The 23,266-nt window shown below is 38.9% G+C and overlaps 1 protein-coding gene across 7 annotated transcripts in view; it reads left to right on the plus strand.

Annotated features, from left to right (window-relative positions):
• TCF4 (transcription factor 4) overlaps positions 1-23,266 on the plus strand; it is a 346,179-nt gene that overhangs the window by 114,861 nt on the left and 208,052 nt on the right. For all 7 annotated transcript variants that reach the window (XM_040632487.1, XM_040632484.1, XM_040632490.1 and 4 more), the window contains exon 5: positions 1,067-1,163. In XM_040632487.1, coding sequence (XP_040488421.1) covers positions 1,067-1,163 — 97 coding nt within the window. The remainder of the gene's footprint in view (positions 1-1,066; positions 1,164-23,266) is intronic.

Below are 23,266 nucleotides of genomic sequence, written 5' to 3' on the forward strand. Positions count from 1 at the left end.
CGGCCCCCCCTTTTTTTTTTCCTTTTTGGTTACTTGATGCACCTTAGTCTGAAATTTGAACCCTGTAATATAGGTGATTTTAACTTTTCCTCTATGTTATCAGATTCTTCCAAATAAGTAGGTAGTTTAAAAACATTATTTTAATTTTAAATTCCATTAAAATAACGAGATAATCATAATCATGACAAATTTCTGCCAAAAAGTAACATCTGCTTTAAAACTTTTTTTGTGGCATACTTTGTCCAAATCCAGAAGTACTAATTTGTGCTAAAGTTTTGGTGTTCCTTCATAGTCCTGTTGTGATAATTTTAACATTCTTACATGTTAATTACTTATGGAATGATCCTGTTCTCTTACAACCACAGTAACAGCTGTAACAAAACATGGAAATTTCAGTATCATAAAACCAAATGTTGTTTAAAAGGCTGTATTTTGGTCTTCTAAAAGCAATTCACTATAGGCTATGGGTCATTCTCCCTGATGGCACAATCTTGCTTTTTTTTCTCTTTTTAAATAACGTGGGCTTGCCAGTGCCTGGGTGGCTCAGTCTGTTAAGTGTCTGCGTTCGGCTCAGGTCATGATCCTGGGGTCCTGGGATCGAGCCCCTCATCCGGCTCCCTGCTCAGCAGGGAGCCTGCTTCTCCCTCTCCCTCTGCCGCTCCCCCTGTTTATGCTCTGTCTCTCTCTCTGTCAAATAAATAAATAAAATCTTTAAAAAAAAATGTGGGCTTACCAAAATAATAACTTCTAATATTTATAGTGCATTTTATATGTGTCAGGTGTTTTACATATATTATTTCATTTAATCATGTCAACAACTTCCCGCAGTTGATTCTGTTATTATTTATAAGATTTCACAGCTACCGTGAGGAAAACCTGAACTCTAGACTCTAGAGCCCTCACTTACCCACTGGACCTGTGAAGAGGCAGGTCCCTCATAATGAGGTTCCATAGTGGGAATGTGGACTTCAGTTTCTTTGGATCGCAAATCTGTCAGTAGGGGGGATATTTATATGCTGATTTATTCAGTGTGAAATGAAAACTTATGATGTTGTTTTATTTTCAGAACTATGGAGATGGGACTCCCTATGACCACATGACCAGCAGGGACCTTGGGTCACATGACAATCTCTCTCCACCTTTTGTCAATTCCAGAATACAAAGTAAGACCAATTTTAAATTAGCATGCACTTTTCGAATGCTGATACTTTCCCATAGAAAGGGGAGAATACAGTGCAGACAGAGGGTCTGTTTTTAGGGACTTGGATATTTATCCAGTTCACTGTAGTAATTAAATTGCAGAAAAATACTGACAGTTTATGCTTGGTAATCGCGCGTAAAGGACTACGTTTTATAACCATGCGGAATTAACAGGATTTCAGTGATATCGAATCGCCGTGGAAATTTTGTCTTCCTTAGGTATAAAGCTCTTATCTCAGTTTCAACATTGCAATACTTGTTTTCTGATTTAAGGTTGATAAATTTAAAGTGGTGGATATTTAAAATAACAATATCTTCGGGCTTGTGTGTTGGCAATGATATATAGTCCGGGGTTATAGAAACTCCTTTAATAATAGGTTTGGATTGCTGAAATCAGAGTAGCATATTCAAGTTGAATTATAAGATCTGGTTGTGTATTTATCTTGGTGTGAGCTTTTTAGTGTTGATGGTCTAGGCGGACTGTATGTTACTTCACTGGAAGCAAGCTACGCTTGAGACAGTTTGCTGGTTTCCAGCATGTCCTTCATACTGGCACCTTTCGAGTATTTTTCTGTTTCGTTTACCCTGTAGGGGTGCGTGTGTAACAGCAGTAACCTGAGTAATGAGCAATTGCAGGTTTCTTCAGTTTTGAGTGAAACAATGATCTTTGTTCTAGTAAATGTGGTTTTAAAAAAAATCTTAATAAAGCTCTCAACTTGGTCAAATTCTATTGCAAATCCATCAATAAATGAAGTTAAATTTCTTGGCAGAAGGCGTTGGACCATACTCCAAGAAAAACACACAGCCATAATTATATCACTCTGAAACCATAATTGCAAATGCTTCTAAAGAATGGCCCTATTTTTAAGCCTTGGAAGCTTGTTATTTAATGTATAGATAGTCCTTGAGTCTCAGTCATTTTTTCAAAAGTCACATCAAATCCATCTAAAGAAATTTCAGGTATTTAACACAAAGTAGACAAAGCAGAGAAATACTAGCAACGTATTTTAAGTGGGTGACGTCATATGTTTGTGCCTTTAAATATTCCAGCTTTGAGAACGATGAAGTTGTGTTTGATCATTGGTTGTTCTTATACTTGTGCTCCTTTTACTTTAAAATGATAAATTTCACATCTATGTTTTAATTTTGTAGCCAAAGCCAGCTTCCCAGTTTTTTTAATCAATTGTTGATAGGGAGGTGCACCGACTTTCCTATTTTAATACAGGTACAGAAGACTAGATGTATTTGTCAACTTAGATTTTAAATAAGAACAACTTTGGACTCTTCAGTGACAATAGTACTAATATTAAATTCTAACACCTTGCTTCTCAAGTCATCCTCGCTCAATTTCATACAATAGGATAAAAGATTAACTTGAAAATAATAATCTTAGGAAGTAGTACTTCCACTGCATTTTAAAGAACTCCCTTGGAAGATTCTAAAACGATTCTCTGATGAGCGAAAGTAAAATAGAATAAATGAATTGCTACTCATATTTAGAAGTTTATGTTAGGTACATGATAAAAAGTTTTCCTCAAGAACAACTTGATAAATTAGTATCACGGAATACACCAAGCAATCCAAGGATATTAAATAATTGTTCTTGTTCATCCATCCTCATGGGCAACAGTTTTACCAGCCAAATTCGTTTTTCCATCCAAATAGTATTTAAAATATACGTGGGCCGAGAGCCTGGAGCTAGAGCCCAGAGAGCTGACGCCTTTCACTTAGTTGTTGTTTAAGCTGAAAGTCCATGTCAGCTGTGTTCTTTTATCCCGTCTGCCCTCCTTCCCATTAAACTCTTAAATATGGAGGCCAAGACAGTCTCCTGCATTGTGATAGGAAATGCTACTATGTCCGGGAGGCTCCCACCCACTGTTCCCCATGAAAGGACTTCTCTGTTAGATAAGCTGTCTGGTCTGAAACATGGCTCTTTATTGTTTACAAACTGCTACATTTTCCACCTCAAGCAGATTTTTGCACAGAATAGATTTGTGCTGGGGCTAAATGGTTTATCTGACATTAACGGCGCAGTGTCAGACTGGGGTCAGGGAAGTCGCCCTCGGAGCGAGAGGGCATGGCGCAGTCTGCAAAAAAAGGAAAAAGACATTTAAACAACTATGAAATACCTTGCATTTTTCGCTTGGAAAAGAATTTAAAAATATTTTTAGAGGACTGGCCATGATGCCGCATTAACTCTTTCCACCCCTGTCATTTCTCACATCCCAAACGCCTTCTTGATCGGCTTGACTATCTCAGGGCTAGATTAGGGGAACAAAGATTCTCATTGATTTTTGCCCAAGCTGCTGTTTATTTAAAATAAAACCACTTTCGAGATGGGCCCTCTTTGGTGTTTATGCTGTGCTTTTATAAAGAGAAGATAGGTTGTTTTCCAGAAATTAAAGACAACTGATTTACAAATGGAGACGAAGATAAAATAAGATCTATTAGTGTAGTCAACAATTTGAATTCACGGAATACATGGTCTGTTCTGAACTGCTCTTTGTGTCCAAATCCGTATTCGGTGTCATGATCTTTGTGGAAGTTTTCATTCTACCAAAAGAAGGCATTAGACCTCACTGGAAGTTTTTGACAACAATCAATACCTGCCTACAGAATCTTTAGTTTTCATTAAAACTACAAAAGATTTCTTTACATGTCAAAGATTTAATTCTGCTGTGATGTCACATTAGGGTAAAAGCTATAGCATAAGAAATAAATCAGCCACTTTATTGGACCAGATTCTCTATTGTCAAATCAATCAAGCCTGTGACTGAATTAGGCGTCTGCTACAGAAACAAGTGACACTAATTTTACGGGAAGGAGTTATTAACTGCAGATGACCTGATTTTTTTTTTTTTTTTTTTTTTTTTTTTTTTAGTAAACTGTTCATTTAGCAGGGTTTTATTTTATTGCAAGGAAAGAAAAAAAATAATGAACTGCTCTCTTCTTTTGGGAGTGCATTATTATTATATATTTTGTTCTTAATGGCAATACACTATTTTGGAGAAATGATACAGGCATTGCCAACATTTGCTCATAAACTCTTATGGCAGCAAAACCCTTTATTACAACTCTGAATTTTTTGATTTCACAGAAATGGTTTTGCATAAATGTTCCAATTTTTGTGATAAAATACTTAAGTTTGGCACCAAAATACCAAAACTCAACTTATTTGTGCATCTCAAATTTTTGCAAAATGGTATATAATTTATAAGAGTACTAGAATATCTCCATTAATTTATTCTTTTAGAAATAAGCCTACATATCTGAATGTAATATCCTATTTGATAGTTTGTGAATCCCTAAACTAAAAATTAACAAATGAATGCAAGCGCACTTGCATGCATGCATGGGTGTGTCTGCGTGCGCGCACACACCTATTCTGCTAGAATTAATGACCCCTCTTGGTTTATAAGGCTGCACCACTTCTTCCATTACTGTCTGTAGTTATAGTTGCCATACAAAGATTTGGAAGTTGATATTGTGTAAATCCTTTAAAGGAAAACATAACTACAATAAACAAAAAAGCCAGCCCTAAATTTAAAAAAAAAAAAAGTGTGCATGACTTCTTGCTTTCCTTCTCATGTGGCGGGGTCTGGAGGAGTTGAGAGACTATAGCAGTGAGCCATCTAGCTGACTGCCTGCATGACCAATTCAGGTATATACTCTCTTTTTAAAATGTTATTTATTTTTTTATTGAGGTATAATTGACAGATGAGATTATATTAGTTTCAGGTGTGCAGCAAAGTGATCCAATATTTGTATATTCTACTCTTTTACCTGACATTTCCTGAATCCTCAATCACTGCTTTCATTGGGCAGAGACAAGCAAGCCGGTTTGCATTTTTGCGTCTTTGAAATGCCATGTCCCGTTTCGCATCTGGAAAGAAGAAATCACATTTTCTTTGTGACTACTTTTGGTTATTAATTATAATAATGTACACTTGATCTGTTGGAAACTTGTTTGCTGCAGTTTTTAAACAGTTTGGTTAAACCTTTATCGGTGGTCAGTGAGTAGCTTTCAGAATATGCTGATGGGACAGAGGGGCCATGGGTCTGAGTCTTGTGTTTTTAAAAGAATTATATGATATGGAATAGTTTGAAAATACTGACAAGAGCTACATGCAGAAGAGTATGGATTTTTTTTAACATTCCTGTCCCTGCTTGTTTTCTTGCAAGCATTAAACTTTTGCAGGTAATTGCCCAAATGTTTTTACAATGGGAAACAATATATTTTCTAGCTAAAACTTTTTGATCCGAGGAAGGACCTAAGCATGCATTTTCCTTCTATTGTTCCAGAGCCTTAACTGAAAACCAGATTGTTTGAGTGAGCAAGTTGCCAGTAAGATTATAGAAATGCATCGGTAACTGAAGGATGTGAAAAGTGATACTTTTGTACAGTTGGGTGCAGCTTAGTTCAACATCAGCGGCTGTGTTTTTATGTGTCCCATTGTGAATGGTTCGGTTTCCTTATTGTGGTGTTTGGTTCTAGTCCCACTAACGGTACTCTACCAGTGCCCTAAATAATTTCCCACCATAGAGTAACTGGTTTCTAAACTAGCTCAGTGGAACATTTTACTGCAGGATTAGATCGGGGTTTCAGGCAGAACTGAAGAAAGCTGCTGGCTTATAGGATGACCTTTGAATCTCATCTGGGTTAGCGGTTGATATTTTGATTTGGTTACTGTGGTCATATTGTGACAGCTGCTAGCTCATTATAATTCGGTTCCACTGCTCCGTTTGCCTAGCAGGAATATTTAGGTTTGTATTACTTCAAAGTGTTTATGACTACCCTGAGTTTAGCCCAGCGTAAAGGTGAAGTGTTGTGAGTGTTTTCAAATCCCAGTGGCCGAGGCCAGTGGCACAGTCTTCTTGTAAAATGGCGAATGTGAGTAGATGCTAATACAGGGAGTTTTTCTTTTCATTGTAAAACTGGAAATAAACCTAAATGAAGAGGCTCTTACTAGGAAAACTGTTTTGAAAACCTTAACGTGCATTAACCACAAAGAGACATAGTTTTTTTCAAAGCATGGGTAAGATTTAACTTGACCTCTTTGTCAGATGTTTTCTTTCCACTCGGAAATTTAAATATTTGAAAAAACAAAATCTGTATAACGATGGCAAGGGTTTGATTTTCTACAGTGCCCGAGGTCAAATAATATTTTAGTAACTTCATGAAAATGGAATTGTGACTACGGATGTCAGCTCTAGACATTTTAGTTCACTTTTAAATTGTTCTGAAGTTTGATAGTGATAGGCTGCTTGCAGCTTCATTGGTTAGGGACGTCTGTGTATTCTCTCAGTGTCGTCTTTTTTTAATGACACTTTTTTTTTTTTTTTTTGCTTGAGGTTATCATGATATCATCTGTTATCTATTGGACTGATAATGTGGTAGCAAGCAATTGCTGAGAGAAGAAACATTTAATTGTGGTGTTATTTGTTGTTTGCTTTCTTTGTTCGGGAATTTTGTTGTTTGAAGATGTTAACTTAAAATGTCTTCCCGAAGTATTAACAAATAAGACTATTTTAAGTGTCCTCCCCAGTGATACTATTAATCCTGATTTTGAGCTAAGGCTGGGAGGTAAAGAACTGCCTTTTCTACTCTCTGCTTTGTTGCAACCGTGGGTGGCTCAGGTCAGGTTTTTTCACATCTCTAGGTTGAGGATGGAACAGACCTTTGGATGATCTCTGAGGTAATTTTCTCATCTAATGGTCCATTGATCTTTTAGGTATGCCATTTTATCCTTCTGCTATATTTTATCTTTAGAGATGTTTTATCATTATTTCTAATCCATTCATCTCTATTTTATGATACCTTCAAGTAACTTTGCTAGTGATGTGTTTTCCAAATGTTATTCTTTAAAGCCTGATTCAAATGGGTGTTTCTTTTCTACCTCAGCTCATTCCATATCTATAGTTAAGGGATTGGATTGATTGAGGATAAAATAATAACTCATTAAGTTACATCACCAGGAGAAAAGTGTTACGCCTGGGCCAATGCCTGGCATAGAGTTGTAGGACCTCAATAGATGGCTTTTGAGTGGTTTCATTCATAGAGGGTTTAGGTCTAGAATGAAAAGCCCATAAATTAAAATCAGGCCTACATCTATCTCACTGTATCAGGAAGAAAACCTTCCACCAGAGCCAGTTTAACAGAAATTCATTCTATAGTACTATATATCCTTGACTGCACAGAATATTCTAACGTCAGGGAGCAGGTCATACTACAACGTGATGAATTTGTTTTCACCAGACATACCACAGAATATTTGATTTATGAAAAATAAGTAATGTCATTCTTTTTTTTTGAAATGCTACTGAAAAAAGTTAAGTGTTTCCAGTTTTCAGATAGGAAAAGTTATTTCTTCTTTTCCAATCAAGAAAAATGTCTATCTGTCTTTCATTGGTCTTGCTTCCTTTCCACTCAGCCATTTACTGTACACTATACTAAAATGAATGGTGTGATAATCAAATACTTTCAGAGTCAGGTTTTATGAAATTTAGAACTGATAGCAGGAAAACATTATGAAAACTATAGCCAACAGAAAAGTGTAGCACTTCTAAATACCAGAGGAAGATTTCTCACATAGAAAGTTATGGACTCTAAGAGAAAATACATCATTTTAGAGTTAATTAAAGGTAAAAAGTAGTTTGTGTTGGGGAGGAATGCTTTTGCTTAGAAGTAATGGAAAATGTGACTAATGGTTGCTTAAGAAGAATTTTTCTTCTACTAGAAGTCTGGTGGTAGGCTGCTGCTAAAATTGGTTTGCAGCTCAGTGATACCCAGGCAGGTGTCTGGGTGATTCTTTTGTGCTTTCCCTCATTGTCTCAAGATGACTGTCACGGCTTCAGATGTCAAGTGTGGGTCTGATGAAGCAAGAACAGGGAAAAGGGAGTCCGGTAGTGTGATCCCTTCCTCCCCTGAATCCCATGGCTATCTCCAGCTACCAAGTTTGGGTGGGGGTGGGGAGGTATACAATAGCTCCTCCCGCTTAGTTAATAGAAAGAGACAAGAGAGAAGGGAGTTGGGAATGCCTTTCAGGCTTGGTGACTTAAAGGGTTTTATTTAGTTTCTTCTCAGAGAAAATTCATAATTTTCAACTTCACAGTCTGGAAAAGTAAGAACAAGGCTCAAACTTTCATGTAGTAAGAAAACTATGAAATGGGCTTCAACTCTAAATTCCAGTCCGCAAGTTAGAAAAAGGGACAAAGAGACGTGGAGTAGAAAAAAAAAAGTTAGTTGAAATGAGGGAGGTGGAGAAAGTAGAGATGCGAGAGTCACCGCCAGGAAGGAGTCTGAGGCAGGCTGTTCTCACTTCCGCCCCGAGGCTTGCGCCTTCCTTGTCCTCATTCTCTGAGCGAGGCAGAGCCAGCCCTCCACATGTATGCATTTTCAAGTTCCCGCCACTCTGCAGAGCAGCAGACCCTTAGCTCCGGCCAACAGTCTCTTCTACAGTCCCGTCGGTGGTCCTGTAACAGCCATTCAGAGCAGGCCTGGCATCCTGGAGCCACAAGGTCCCAGAACATGCCATGACAAGTGCCAGGCAGAGATCTTTTCCCTGCGCCACTGCCAAAAGGTGTGCTTACCTCTAACACTCTGCCATCTCACCGTGAAGCACTCACACAAGAATGCCCATTGCTCGGGACAAAAAACACCCCTCTGTTTTATTTTAATATGTACACCATTGTATTTTTTGATCTTTAATGTGGAGGATTAAGTGCAGCCAAAAGACATTTAGTTTCAGTGAACACGCCAAGACTGCATGAGATTGTGGTGAGAGCTGGATTCAACTTTTGGCCAGAAGTTTCCCATCCCTGTTGAACACAATCATGGCATGAATCAGGCCAGTGAGAACATAGGCAGGGCGAAGGACCATATATCATTAAGGGAAAACTAGATGTGAAACAAACAGTGCCGTTTTTATTGAGTGGTCAAAGTTTTCGCTCAGTTTCTCATTGGAAAGTTGGCTTCTTGGAATTTTGCAGAAGGTTGATATTTAAAAGATGCCTGTGATAGCATTAGCCAGTAACATGCTTCTTGACTGGATCCTTGAGTGGGGGGATTAAACACTATGAGTTTCTCAAAACTTCTATTGCCCCTTGGCTCCAGGAGAAGCATCAGTACAGTTATAGGGTCTTGGAACTAATGTCCATGAAAGTTGTGTTTCTACCTTAAATGCCATATGGATCGTCAATAAAAATGAGCCTGTTTTCTCTGTTCACATTATCACCTTCCTTAGGACCACAGCGGTTAGTTTTAAGCACTGCAAGTCTTGAGAGGCATTGTGGAATAGTAGACTGGGCCAGGAGTCAATGCAGCCTTAGTCTTGACTGTTCCACTTTCTGGTGCGAGGACTTTGGATAAGTTTCTTAGGATCCCCACTCTTCTCACTTCTGTGAGTACTACCTGTCATACCTAGCCCTCCCCCGCCCCCTCAGAATCACGGTGAGCAGTGCAGTAAAGTGACACACGTTAGGACAGCTGCTCTGTGATTGTTACCTTACGCATTGCAAGCCTACACATTGGTGCTCCGTCACTTCTGTCTGCAATTAATTGAAAACTGTATGGGCTTTGGGTCTGGGGTGCTAGCAGCTTTAAGACAACTTTACCTTCTAAGGAGATTGGAACAGAAGGCAAGAACAGGTGGAGATAGTCTAGAATATTTGGTTCTCTAAACATCAAGACCAAGATTTCTTTTTTAGCCAATTCACAAAAAACAGTAAGCCTCTAAAATAAGTTCCTCTTTTGGGACAACTTTGTTGAATTCGGATATGCCTCTTGTGAAATATTTGCCTCCAGCCATTTGTCTCTCCAACTTAAATATTCTCAAGTTTCATTGTTGCACATGGCTAAAAACACCTTGGTATGGTATTTGAATGGTGAGGCTAGGAGGCCCACTGGCAAGTTGAGATTTCTTTGCCTTCATTGTAGGCCAGTCTGAATAATGAGCAACTGCTAGCTAGGTTGCTTTTCATCAAGGAGATGCTATCACACAGACTTTCCACGTTCTCAGGAATGTGTTAGAGACTGTCCTCATCCACCTCAGTTTGGCATAGAAGGTTGCTCTGCATATGATTATTCTCTGATGCTCTTCATTTCAAAGGGGTTCTGGGTCCTTCCTAAGGAACTGTGTATTATTTTTAGTAGAAAGAGGCATTTAGTGGATCTCATTTCATTTCCTCTTGCGGAATATCAGGCCTAGGGACCAACAGTTGCAAGATGTATGGAGCATAGATTGGCATTAAATTTATTCCTAAGTACGTTATAGATACAGCCCAAACATTTTTCATCTCCTTGATGATTGTTTATTAATCACTTCTCAATTCTTTGACACATGCTTATTAATAAGAAAAACTATAAGGAAGCTTCACTTTATACTGGTGTAAAATATAGCTGGTGATAATGTTTATATATAAAAGAAAACATTGAGAGCTTTCCCATAGGTTGAAAATCCCACTTTAGCCCGAGTAGTGGTGAAATGGAGAATAAGCCAAGCAAGGATTTCAGCTGGGCCTTGGTTTGACGCCTCAGCTTGCTCCTCTCCAGTTGTGTTACCTTGGGCAATCTTTAGTGCTCTGATGGAATGTCTCATCGGAGTCCTTGCTCTGAGTTTAAACGAAGTAACATGAAAAGCACCTGGCACTTAAATTCAGTTACTATGAATTATTATTCCACCCACTTTTATTTAATCTAGGTGGTTTTTCTGTTTATTGGGTCTGACCAGCTTGGCAAAAGTGATATGCAAACTTGAGAATCATGTCGTGAATTTTGGCAGAATGTGGAAGTGATTAATTAAATGCCATCCCCTCGTGGGCCATATTCAAGCTGAATGAAAATACGAAGTGTGTAATATCTGATAACATTTGGTGGAGATGGAAGAGACAAAAGAAGAGAAGGATGAGAAAGAAAGAGACACATAAAAATCTAATTTTAGAGCATTCTGCTCACACAGTACAGTTTTCTACCCTTATACTATCAGCATTGCTGTGGCTAAGTCTCTGAAGTTACTAGGTTACTAATTGCTCTTGCCTTTTCCTCACCTTGACTATTCGGACCAAGCTGTACTCTTAACAGTTCAGTAGCCAAATCTGAATGCTTCAGATGCAAGCATAAACTCTTTATGTGTAACTGATTGTACTTAATTGGGCAATACCGAATCGTGGAGGAAAATTTATTAGTGACCCTGTCTCCTTCAGAACTTTCAGAGTAATTGGAAGTGAGCCTAGTATCCATATTTTTGGAAGCCTTAAACACTGGTCTCCTGGCGGGATTAAATTCAAGCTCTATATTGTATGTGTGAGTGTCTCCTTTTGTGTACACGCATGTGTGTTTGTACTGAGTAGTTTGCCTTTTCCTTACTTATTGATGGTCTCACAAATATTATTTGGAAATTGAAATGCACTGAACATAAATATTTTAACTATCATGGCAGACTACTTAAGCAGCTGTGGGCAACCTCTGTTAGGCATTCTAGTAACTCATGGGAAAATACTAAATAGTAGTTTGCTCGGTAATCTTTTGGTGATCTTAAGTAAGCCATTGTTCATTTTAACCTTGGTTTCCTTATTTCTATTACTGACATAATTCATGGAGGTGTGGTCAGGGGGGAAAGAGCTCTCTGAAATCTTTTGTTACCTCTAAATAAAAATGTTCTAAATATATATACTTTCAATGATTGCATTTTCCATTCATTGAAAAGTCCTCTATGTAGTTTGAACACCAAATTGGAAATAAAAGAAAGCAGCTCTGCTCACAGTCTTTTAAAGGCATTTTAATAGTTCATGAGATTTTGCCCCATACCCTCATGAGTTTCATTTAGTTCTGAAATAAAAATTTACGGCTGTTCTCTCAGCTGAGCTGATACTAGTTTAAGAGTGGAATTGAGTCCACACCTGCGCTAGCATAAAAAGAAGCCTCTCTGTGACTTCTTTAAAACATTCGCAGAGCAGAGCAAGAGAACTCGCTATTCCTATAATTGTGACTACACAGTAATGGTCTTTGCAAACACTAGGGAAACCGCTTATAAATTGGTTCTGATTTGCTGATAGTGTCCGTAGCTCGACGCCCTCCCTAAGTTACCTGCGTTCCTGCAGGTGGAATGTGGTTGTGGGAATGCAATTGGTTTGCATAGGCAGTGGATCTACATTAACACTGTAAAGTGTACATAAGGGAAAATCTTTGCATTCGCTGGGCCATTTGGCTGCCGAAGACATGGTCTGTTAGGCAGAGTACAATGGCTTTTCTGAGCGCTCTCGTTAAGGGGCAGGATGTGTAAAATAGTGTACATTTAGGTGGATAATTAATTATTAGTGTAGGCTTGTAAGTCGGTGATATAATTTCTAAATTTCAGTACCTGTTAAAGTTTTATCAGAGCAGTTCATGTTTCCTTATTAGGACAGAGTATTCCTCCATACAGAAAAATCAAGTGCTCTTCCAGTTCATGTGGAAATCTTAATGACTAAGGGAGGGCTGGTTTTTATATCAAATGCTGTTTTCTTTAGTTATTGCGATCAGGCAATATATTTGAGTGGTTGAATTTAAATAGCATTCCTATATGATAAATACCGTTTTATATGAGTTTGACCGTAGATGACAAGACACTGCTTAGAAAAAATATTTTGGCTCATTCTAATATTTGGAGGCTGTTGACTTACCAAAGAAGCTCCTCCCTCTTTCCCCCACCTTATCCCTTTGCAAAACGGTGGGGGTTGTTCATTTTATTACTTCATCACAGGCACATATTCAGAGAAAGAGCCTTTTCCAGAGGCTAAGTTGGAAGGGGCAGAGAAGATAGAACGTGGATCCTGAGTTCAGTTTTTGGCTTGGTTTTACCACAAGTAGTTTTTGCACCTTGGATCTTAGCTGTCTTAATTTTCAGATGGAGAGGAAGTACTCCCCTATGGCAGTGAGGAAAAGGGCAAATTACATATTTGTGAAAGCAAACCGGAATATCTTCCTGTTTTAAGAGTTTGAGTGGCTTCTTGGTAAATAAAATTAATGTGTTACCAGTATGTCTGCAATCATATGGTCCTCAGTATATATATTCCTTTCTATATATATTATATATATATTCCATCTATATAAATTCTATTTGTACTAGAAGCCAGCCCAACTGATAGACTTCAATACTCAAATTAGTCTTTGGTTCCTTCATTCGATTTAATCCAACAAATCTTTGTGAAGAGTCTGTGCCATACAGGCCTCGTGTTAGGTACTAACTACATAGTGATATGCCACTTTTCTAGCCTTCAGTGTGGCTCATAGTCTAAGCAAGGAATCAGGGTGGTATCAGATAGTTATAAATCAGGACATTAGGGAAATAACCGTGTTTGTGTAGGGTGCTGTTGGATTATCCATCTGTGCTACCAGCAACATCAGATTCCTCTTAACAATGACTAAAATGCTTTGGTGCTCACTGTGTGTCAGGCCTGCGCTCAGTACTTGACACATATTATCTTGTTTGTTCTTACAATAAAACTCTTTGTTAGGCATTGCCATTCCCATTTTACAGGAGAGGGGGTGGCAGTTGAGGGTCAGAGAGATTTGGTTGCCTGTCCAGTGTTGTGTAGTGAGGAAGCGGTGGAGCCCAGATTTGAAGCTGTAGCTGCCGAGCGCCAAGACCCTTGTTCTTACCCACCCTGCACTGCGAAGAATGTAGAAAGACTTCCCTGAGGTGCAATAGCAGTTAAGCGTGTGTTCAGCTGCAACTAAGAACCCCTGACAGTAGTAGGTTAGTCAAATAAGGATGGCGTTGTCCCTCACTGAAGGGGATGTCTGGGGGTAGGAGGTTGCTTGTGTAGATTCAGCAAACTAGTGCTGCCATCTTTTTCTTTCTTGGTGTGCTGATTTTCATTTTTGAGCTTTTCCTCTCATCTTGCATTTCTTTCAGGATGGCTGCTGAGCCCCAGACAACAGCAGAGTTCACAATAGGAAGCTGGAGAGGCAGAGATTAGAGTATACCTCCATCTCTAGAGTATACCTCCATCTATCCCATTCCATCGGGGAGAGAAAAGCATTCCCAGAAACTGGTGACCTTGAGCAGAATTCTGCTCACGATGTGTTGGCCAAATCTGTAGCAGGTATCTACTTGTAGCTGCAAGGGAAGCTGGGAAAGTGAACTTTCACAGTGTCTGTGGGCTCTGTGACTTGAGGCAGGCAAGAGAGAGGGGCTTGGGGATGGTCACTGAATGAATCCGTATGAATTTAGTTCTAGGATAAGTGATAGCGCATGAACTGAGTCTCAGAGGATGGTCAGAACTGTCTAGGTAAAAACAAAATGACCAGTTGAGAGAGTTGCTTGTGCAGGGGTGTGGGAGAGAGAGGATATTACAGGAAGCTGGAATTGAGAGGGCACAGAGGAAGGGATGATGGGGCAAGTGGGATTAGAATCCTGGCCCCAGAAAAATAGGTAGGTGGAGGAATTTGGGTTTTCATTGAAGCATGTGGCAAGCTACTCAAGGACTAATTTTAAATAGTGGGATAACAGGATCCGATTTATGGTTTAAGACAGTCACTCCAGCAACAGTGCGGATAGGAGGCAACAGGAGAGGCAGGGAGATTACTCAGGAGGTGATGAAAGCAGTTCCAAGAGGAAACAATGAGAGATTGAACTGAATCAGGAACAATGGGGATGAAGAGGAGGATATGGATTTGAGTGATATAAACTGAAGGAAACGGTTGGAGTTGGTAACCGATGGGTAAGGGAGGGGTCATCCTTGGCTTCTTGGCCTTGGTCTGGCTTAGGGCACCTGGTAGATGGTGGTGCCATTCATTAAGGTATGTTAATATGAGAGGAGATGTTAGGTTATGGGAGACTAAAAGAGTAAATTCAGTTTTGGACATAATGAATTTTTGAGATGTCTGTGGGTGGATTGATTTGTGGTTCTGGGCTGGGATTGCAGATTTTGGCATACAGTATTCCATATTTGGTAGTTGAAGTCATGGGAATGGATAAATTACCAGAGAGAGAAAAGTGAACCTATTTTCTGATTAATCATTTTGCTCTCTAAAGATCTTAAGTTGAAGGAAAAAGAAAAGTGCCTCTACCTCATCTTTTCCTCTCTACAAATTTGGTATCTTTAAGAAAACTGGATAATTCTTGATTTGATCACAACATCATTTTTAGTGTTATATTTAAGCACTCATCCCCAACATACTATTTTGAAATTCTTTGTTTTTTTTTTTTCCTTCCTTCCTTTTTCCTTCCTGTCTCCTTCTTTCTTTGCTCTCACTAAGATAGGTTAGAATGAAGCTCTTGTTTCAGAGAATTGCTTGATCCATCATTTGGAGGAAGATATCATAGATTCTTAACAGCGGAATGGAACTTAGAGTCTCCTTATGTTCTTTCTGATTTACATCAGCTCCCCTCCCAACATAGGAATCCTTCTTGATGAGGCCCTACCAAAGCCTTTGGCATACAAATGACACTCTGACTAATGATTGAATGAAAGGATCCCCAACGGGCACTCATTCCTCTGCTGGGGCTTTACTGCATTGGAAAAGTCACTACTGACAAGGTAATTCATTGCATTGTGACAGCTCTGACTTTCAGAAAGTTCTCAGTTGTGTAGCTGTCAGTCTGGGGTACCAGTTTCCCCCTTTGAAGCTACCTGGGATTGTGTATTGTCTCTCCTTCCACACATGTTCCCAAGAGGATAATCCTTACTTCCTTCAAAAGTGTCACTGGAAGGCGTTTAGAGTATCATGCAACATATTTTAACTCCATCTCATATTCCTGGTCACCGTCCTCTCTGTGTGTTCTGGTGGTCTCTTTCCCTCTGCCAATGGGACTCCAGATCTTAATATTCTAGATCTGGTTTAATCAGTAGTGGGTCTGCTGTCACTGTCCATATTAATACAGCTCAAGGTTGCTTTTAAACACCCATGTTTTAACCTTGACTGGAAATTGAGCTTGCAGTCTACTAAAATCATTCTGTTTTTATATTAATTGCTTCCACATCCCTGTGTAGAATGGGACTTTGTATCTATTCTTACTAGATTTCTCCTTGTTGGTCTTGCTCTGCAAATGTGCCAAGTCCATCCTTTGGCTCTGTCAATACTACAGATAGTTCAGTGTGATACTTAGCAGTGGGCACTCTTGGGTTTAAATCTTGACTCTCCCCTTTCCACTAGTTTCCTCACCTATATGTTGAAGATAGTGATAAAATCTACGTGTTTGGATGGTTGGGTGAAATGAATGAGGCAATGCATGTGCAGTGCACAGAGGAGTGCTTAGAACATGGTAAGCACTCAGTAAATGTTCACCATTACTATTGCAGTGGTGTGGGGAGTGGCTGGGGGCCATTTCTGTAATTGTGAATCCTTTTCTTTACTGTCAACATTCTGCTCTCTGGAGAGGAATCTTTTTTAAAATTAATTAATTTAATTTTTTAATTTAAATTCAATTAATCAACATATAATGTATTATTAGTTTCAGAGGAAGAGGTCAGTGATTCATCAGCTTTATGTAATAGTCAGTGCTCATTACACGAGGACTCTTAAGACACATGGTTTTTCTGTGACCAATGGAAGAAGCAGATGTGGTTCTTGATTTTGAGTTGTGTAATTAATTTACCAAGAAATACATAGGATGTGATGATGAATAATGTTGCTATTGACTGTTAGTTATTTACTGGCTACTTTGTTGGGCCTTATGAGAAAAGAACTCAAAACAAAAAAACAAACAACAAAAATCTTTAAATTACCTGGACAAAGGTCCTGGGTGTCCTTCATCTGCACCAAGTTTTAGGACAGGAAACTAACAAGGCGAGCCAGATACTAAATTATAGGTGCTGAAGGTTATATGAAAATTTGGGCTAACCCTGAAGATAAATTGAGGAGGAATTATTTTCTTCACAGAGGGGTTGCCAAAGGATGCCTTTAAATTTAGACTATGAAAATTAGACTCATGACAACTTTTCAGAAACATAGTTCTTATGATACACAAGAATCCCTTGGGAGCTGTGTGTGAGATCCTGGGGAGTTTTAAGACCAGGATCCTGCTGCAGGACATCAACCTGCTAGCTAGGCCTACTCAAAGAGAGGAAATGGATTAGCATCCAGCGACCTGTTTTATAACAAGCGATAGGACGTCATTGCAGGTCTAGGTTGACCTGAGCCAAGGTTAGGTCAACCTGACTTGTTTTCATAATAAATGTCACAATGGTGACAAGTCATCAGGGACATCAGTACACTACTTGCAGTTGTAGACTTCTTTCTGGACAAATCATTCTTTGATGTCTTCTGTTTAGACCTATCCACAAGAAGTACAAATGGTACATTAAAAAAGCAACCCATCTTGGTTCATCAGACCAGTGTGTAACACTTCCATAGACTCACACTGCAGAAGTCCCCCCATGTACCTGACTTACGTTCTGGTCATTTCCTTTTGTGTGGATTTTGATCTGGTGCCATCGGGAGAGGGAAGCCAGCCATCTGAGAGTGATACTTACAGATTGCATTGTATCTAATGTAAGATCTGCGAGGTGCTTCATTAGTGAGGAAACATTCAAATTTTTTCTGTAGCTTTTAAAAATCATCATGGCTTCCAGCATGTTATTTTTGCATTGGTATCCATTGCCAGTGCTGAGTCTCAGAAGAGCCAAGCCTTGTGGCTATCACTCCTCCAAAATTGACAGGGCTGTAGAATTTATTCAGCTTCTACCCTTTTCTAGACCAAAGTAAGATTATATTTTTCACTTTTATAGACAGACAAATTAAGGTGTTTAAAATAAAACCCACTTCCCCTTTTCTTTATTTTTCAGATAATCTGTAGCTTTTGCTTATTGGTTTTCTGTAGAACTGCCTTGTTTTAAAAATCAAATTGAAGACCAACTTGATTCTGCCTGCAGAGCAAAGCTCTCTGCCTGTTTAGAAAATCTGGATGGTTAAATTGGAAGCACGTTCTGCACATGGTTTAGCAGTTAGTAGCCTGGAAAATGACCCAATAGCCAAGATAGTTTTTTTTAATCTTCATTGTAAGTGCTTGTTTAAAGTTTAAGCCTGTAATTGACTATTTTGCACATTGTTCATTGTTAATTCTTTTCAGGCTATTATAGTTTGTAAATACATTGCCTGCTAAGTTGTGTCAGTGGAGGAACATTAGTGCTATAAGAAAACCCAGTTAAATGTGGTGCTTAAAAGCATTACCAATTAGATCAGATCGCCATGATTTCTTAGTGATCCTAGGAAAGTAACTTTCTATTGTGCAAATTTTTATGTATTTAAAGCGAGTATGTTGATTTTTTTTTTTGATAAAGGGCAGTATGTAAATTCACACTACACTATGTCCTGCTGAAGAGTTTCTGCTGATTGTTGGCTACATTACTCAGTATTGCTCCCTTAGTCTGTTCCACATTGGAGGGCCAAAATCCTCCCATTTTGTACTTTAGTCATATTTATTAGCTGATATTTACCTGAGCGCTCAAACTTTTCTATTTTGCATTATTTATATTTAATAAATAATTTTTGATATGCATACCCCATGCAATTTACTCTATTTAGGTGGCTATGATAAACACTGATCAGAAAGTCAGGGGGCTTACTGGTATTCATTCTTTAATTTTTTAGTTTTGAAGGAATGGGCATCACTTGAAATTACAGGTACAAGCTAATACCGGCTGATAACTAAAGGTGATAAAAATTGCAATAGAAAAAGAGTTAAATTCTGCCTATCAGGTAGTAAGGACCACTAGAATATTGGCATGATAGAGGATAACAGGGTAGATAAAATGTAATTTGTTTGTGTATGATATAGAAAGAAAAATAAGGTTTGGGAATGTATGGAATGTAACTTAAATTTATCATTATGAACAAGTGGAAACTTACATAAAACCCCTCTTAAGTTTTATGTGAAACAAAGGCTATGATTGGAAGTGTAGAATTGGAGAGTATTTTAAGAGTATGATGATAAACCAGCTATAGAGGCTGTAGCAAGTCTGTGGTCAAACTAGAGAAGAAAAAGAAGGTGCAGGGAAGCTTGATTTGGTTATGCAAATTTGCGACACATGTAGGAGTTTGGACCTAATGGGTTGTCGCACTAGATTTGGTCATCAAATGATGCTTTTCATAGCAAATATTATCTGAGCCATTGATTTAAGCACTGAAAAATGCCAAATACATGTAGGCAGAACTGCAGCCTCTCTGTCCCTTGAAACAATATTTAACAGTCAGCCTTGAACTTTAGACGCTGTAAAAGAATGAGAAAAAGAAGGGATAAGGAGTGAAAGGAAAAGCACTGGGAATCCAGAGGGGCATGCATGTTGGGAGAGGAATTTAGCCTGCAGATGCCCAAAAGTTATGCTGGGTAAGAATAAACACACGATAAGAATATTCCCACTATCGGGCTAACAGAATTGCAAACTGAAGAGCACAAGGCAATTATGTATTAAGAAAGAGGCCCAGTTGACATTGAGTGCTATAGAGGAAGAGAATGGCATGATTACAGGAAGATGTTAAGACTATCAAAAAATATCCCCAAATTAAGAGTGAAAAAGCAAGAAAGATTACCTAGGAGATGATGATAAATAGTAATGAGTTATTTCTGAAAGCACCTAAAGAACAGGAGGTCCAAAAAGTGCTTTGTCAAGCATCGAAGAGATAGAAAGGATAATTTATTGACAAGCAGTGGAGACACTGCTAAAAAATAAATGAATTTTTCACCTCAGTGTTCACAAAAGAGGATGGGGGACAGATGCCAGAAACAGACATAAATTTCCCAGGGGAGTGAAAAAATACAAAAGAAATCAAGATCATGCCAAAACAGGTGATCAAGGGGTAAGAAGAAAAACTAATAAAACCCTAAAGCTAGCAGCAGTACTCACCCAAAAACCTTGAAGAAGGTTGAGAGAATGAAGAAGCAGCTGGGAAGGGGAGGAAAAACAATTCACTGTGGTTCTTAGAGTGGCTGCAAATAATTTTGTGGATTTGTTTTTATCTAATTAATTCACAGGCTAGCCCCTTTGAAATTTACCCTTAAAGGGAACAGGCTTGTGTACTTAAAAAAAATTTATCTTAAACAGCCTTTGAATAACCAAGGCATCTTTTCTGTGCCCCGAGTTCTCAGTCTAAGAGTTACTCCACTATGCCCAGTGTTTAATGTTTATTAAGCATTTGTTAAGTGTTTGTGAAGTCTTACTATTGTTTCCAGGGTATTTACTGAGTCACTGTTTCAGCCAGTATTTATTGGACACTTCTTCCTTGCCAGTTCGTGTGTTAGATCCTGAAAAGACAAACATGCCCTTAGGGTTTTTTTTAAATGATTATGAATCATTTCCCTATAATAGTTCCTTCTTTCTCCAAGATAATATATTTTAAAGATTTTATTTATTTATTTTAGAGAGAGAGAGCACAAGCAAGAGGGGCAGAGGGAGAGGGAGAGAGAGAATCCCAAGCGGACTCCCCGCTCAGCGTGGAGCCTGATGTGGGGCTCAATCCCATGACCCTGAGATCTTGACCCGAGCCAAAACCAAGAGTTCGAAGCTCGACCAGATGAGCCACCCAGGTGCCCTGCCCTTAGAGTTTTTGAAGTTACTTCTCCATCAGTCTTCTAAGCAACGCTACTTCCTGCCAAGTAAAGAAAGGCCATTGATGTAATTTTGTTGCCATTCTTGGCTTCTTGGTTGCAAATGTATGGAGAAGGGGAATCTCTTTATTACTATATCTGTTTGCTGTACTGTCCTCAGCCTGGGTGCCTGCTTCCTTTCCCTCATCCATGCTTGGGGATATTTCTTTCCAAGCTCACTTGTCTCCCCAGTACTCCAAACCAAACTTGGTGCTGGTCGATTTCTAGCAGCTGCCCCTGCATCCATGGCTTCCTATGGTGTTTGGGAATTCATAGCTCTTGCCTTGGGCAAGTGGGAGGCTATACCTTCAAACGTACTTTTTTCCTTTCTCCCCACCTCCTGCACTTCGACCTTGCGGTGCACACACCTCCCATCCCAGGCTGACAACCATCATCTCCCTTTGGACTACCTCAGTTCCCTCTCTTTGCCTTCACAAACTTTAGGGCCCAGTAAACCTCATTCAAAAGACCCTCCATTTCTCTTCCAGAATTAATCTTTCTTTGCTTCCTGTGCAGTGATTACTTTAAGACAGTCATGAATGCAAGTACTGTTGTGAGGAGGGCTTCATTGGGGTCACTTCTTCCAACTTTTGGGTATTGTTTTAGCAGCTACATGAGAGTGGAATATGAAAGATGTTTCAGGGATGTTATTTCTGAGCACGTCAGACGGGGACAAATAGACCGTCATCTCCTGCACAGTTCTGTCCTATAGTACCTTGTTCTCATGATCAAAAATCTTCTCAATAAAATTATTCTCCAGAGCCACCTGTGCTACCAGGACATTCGGTGGTTATCTTTGGTTGGAACAGCCCTCTTATGAGCTCCAGATTCTCATATATAACTGTTCTGTGTTGGTTTCTGAAAGCTGGCAGATCTAAGTTCATCCATAGAAGAAGGATCCACTAAGCAACATCACTATTTCTTTTGTCACATTTTCATCTTTTATATAGAGCCAGTTGCAATTTGATTGGCTGTTTCCCAAGGAGGGGCTAATTCATTCGAGGACTGTCAGACTTGGCTGAACCTGCCATTTTATTGAGGTGGGTGGGGAGAGACTGATATGCACGAGACAACTATAAACATAGCAACACCAACCCCACCTGCAAGTGCTGTATGACTGATGAGAAAGCAGAAGCAAGAGCTGGACGGAGAATGCCAGAAAGAAGCTTTGGTACATCTCAGCCTATATTTACTTTGAATATTGTTTTATCCCACTCTTTTCTTATGCCCTTGTATATCTGATAGAAAAGTATATCTGATGAGTGGCATTCTTTAGCTGTCAGCCCATGGCCCCTTAACTCCCTGAAGAAATATGACCAAATCTTGTAGGTCTTCACCCTTGCCGTACATCTGAAGTTACCTCTGGGCCATTCACATGATACAAATGCCTGGGCTCCACCTACAGACAGTCTGTACTTGGAGGTCTGGGCTGGGATCCAAGCATCTAATTTAAACGTGCATTTGGTGACACTGATGTCCTGCCAGGTTTGAGAATCTCTGACCTACACATCACATCAGAGAACTGTCATTTTAGTTTTCAAAACTGCTCGGTTCTCTTGAACTGAGGACTTATTTTTAAATCCTTCTATTTCTTTTTCACTCGGTAAAAATGAGTCATCACCTACTTAGCACCTATTTACCATCAAGATATTTTTATGCTATAAATTAATAACTTTTTTAGGTCAAAAAATGGATATTTTTTTAATATGTTAAAATTGTGCATTCTTCCAGAAAGGGCTGGAATGATCTCTGTTTTTCATTTTGTTTGTCCTTCAAATAGATAGGCTTAATCTAATGGTAGTAAAGATTTGCCTCTGTAAAAATGATGTGATAACAGACATTGTTGTAAAGTCACAATTAAACATTATGTATTTGCGGTGGGAATGATTTTTCTTGTAGGAAAAAATGTTAACAGATTTTTACTAATTTAGAGGAAAGACAAGCCAAATTAGAGGAAAGTCGGCACTATAAATATTTCAAAAAGAACATCCATTTATTGTTTTTTTTTGGTAATATACAGCTAAGACTAAATGACATTGAAGAAAGAAGGTTTGCCTTATGCAGAACAATTAGGGAAATAGCTAAGAATGCTATGAAATTAGCCTCGAAATTGGTTGTAGGCAAGTATGTCTTTCTCAAGTACTTGGGTGATTTTGCTGTACTTTGTAATATTATCTCTGCTATCTTGTACAACTTATTGTACACAATAAAAAATTTTTTGGCTACCTGTTCAGTAACAGGAGCACAAACCACAAGTTGCTGTACTTTGATTTGATGAGTGTTTTTTTTAAATTTTTTTCCCCAGAGTCTCATAAATGGTGAGGTAGAAAATTAGGGTATTTTGCTCTATGTTCTATCACCTTCGGAATGACAGAGCTGCTTTTTGCTTGATTTGGGTTTTTCAGACAAGTGAATGTTTTGATCGCATTATGGGTGCAGATCTGACCCCAGGCTGCTCAGACCTCTTTACTGAGGCTCCCAGCTACCCTGTCGGCCATGGT

This window comes from Ursus maritimus, unplaced genomic scaffold (genome assembly GCF_017311325.1).
Source record: "Ursus maritimus isolate PB19 unplaced genomic scaffold, ASM1731132v1 scaffold_18, whole genome shotgun sequence".
Classification (NCBI taxonomy): domain Eukaryota; kingdom Metazoa; phylum Chordata; class Mammalia; order Carnivora; family Ursidae; genus Ursus; species Ursus maritimus.